This window comes from Etheostoma spectabile, chromosome 4 (assembly GCF_008692095.1).
Source record: "Etheostoma spectabile isolate EspeVRDwgs_2016 chromosome 4, UIUC_Espe_1.0, whole genome shotgun sequence".
Taxonomy (NCBI): domain Eukaryota; kingdom Metazoa; phylum Chordata; class Actinopteri; order Perciformes; family Percidae; genus Etheostoma; species Etheostoma spectabile.
The window spans coordinates 7,288,924-7,290,355 of record NC_045736.1 but is presented as its reverse complement, the minus strand read 5'-3'; the positions used below and the strand labels follow the sequence as shown (position 1 = coordinate 7,290,355).

General features: G+C 39.0%; 1 protein-coding gene across 1 annotated transcript in view; it reads left to right on the top strand.

Annotated features, from left to right (window-relative positions):
• nckap1l (NCK associated protein 1 like) overlaps nucleotides 1-1,126 on the top strand; it is a 24,471-nt gene extending 23,345 nt beyond the window's left edge. Inside the window, exons 30-31 of the mRNA XM_032512793.1 lie at nucleotides 455-544; nucleotides 948-1,126. Coding sequence (XP_032368684.1) covers nucleotides 455-544; nucleotides 948-1,064 — 207 coding nt within the window. The 3' untranslated portion in view covers nucleotides 1,065-1,126. The remainder of the gene's footprint in view (nucleotides 1-454; nucleotides 545-947) is intronic.
• Nucleotides 1,127-1,432: the final 306 nt, after the last annotated feature.

Here is a 1,432-nt window from a genome sequence, read left to right as displayed (position 1 = left end):
CTAATGAGGACTATGGTTAACTACTCCTCAGATCTCTGCAGGGTGAATCGAGACAGCTAGCTAGCATCTGTCCAATCTGAGTTTTCTGTTGCACGACTAAAACAACCTTTGAACGTACCGTCTTCCACCAAAACAAGTTCCTTCCTGAGGCTATTTTGCAAAAGCCCCTTGGCTTTTCTCAGTGTTTAGCTCCTCCCACAATAATTGTGATTGGTTTAAAGAAATGCCAATTAACCAGAGCATGTTTTTATCCCATCCCGGAATGCCCTGGAGCCATAAATGTATTAGACAGACGACACAGGATTAATTGTTTCTTGGTCACACTGCTCTGACACTATTTCAATTTAAGAACTTTTAAAAAACACTGCCAACCTTTGCACTAAATGAGGTCGAGTCCAGCAGTGTAAAAACTTTCCAGTTGTTTGATCTTTTTTATCTTTGTGTTATTCCACAGCTGGCTTCCTCCACTCTGCTCCAGTTGGGACAAAACGTGGAAAGAATGGAGATCAAAAACCGAGATTCCGTCTACCTGCTCCTACACTTGGTAGGCTTCCTAGTACATTGCTAATCATTGCTTTTTAAATTGACAATAAGACACATTAAAAATACATTAATGAGCAACACTGTTGCACTGCGTGACATGTTCACTTCATTCTGATGAACATGGCTGCAGTGGTTTGAGTCAATCCCACATACAACGTTCAACGTTAAACACTCACTAACACACCAAATGTGTATTAATCCACTGCTGAAAATAGTCCCACTATTTTCTCCTGTTTGAGTAATGTTTGCTAAAAACTACAGTGTCCAGCTGTTTAGGAAATTAGTCATAGTGACATAAAGATTTACGTTTTCAGTAGAAGTAAACAGACTTGGATTTTGGTGTTTTAATGGGATTTGTTACCAATAAGAAAGAGTTTTAACACTTTCAACACCAATTTATTCAGATTGTGGAGGAGTCTCCGTTCTTGAGCCAAGACATGCTGGAGAGATGCTTCCCGTATGTCCTGCTCCGTAACGCCTACAGGGAGGTGTACAGGTCCTACATCGTCACTCTGGGCTGAAGACTTTGTTAAACCGTAAATTGTATTTATCTAACATGCTATTTGAATGCGCATGTCAAGTTTTGATTCATTTTTCAGTCTCTTGTTCCTACAGGGATGCACATTCAAACCACGTTAATCATGTTGATAAAGCTTCCTGTGAGTCAACGTTCCTTATGTACCCATTACAAAGATCCTCCCTGATTTTACAAACTCTAGCCTTGCCAATATTACAGTGTAGATCTATGACTGCTGTAGTAAACTGCTTAAAATAGTCAAAAGCAAATCAGGTATCCTCTGTAACATCTCTCTAAAAGTTTACACATCAGTGCCATGACAAACTATTTTTTTTAACAGATTATTGTTTTAATAGTTGGTGTGTAACATTA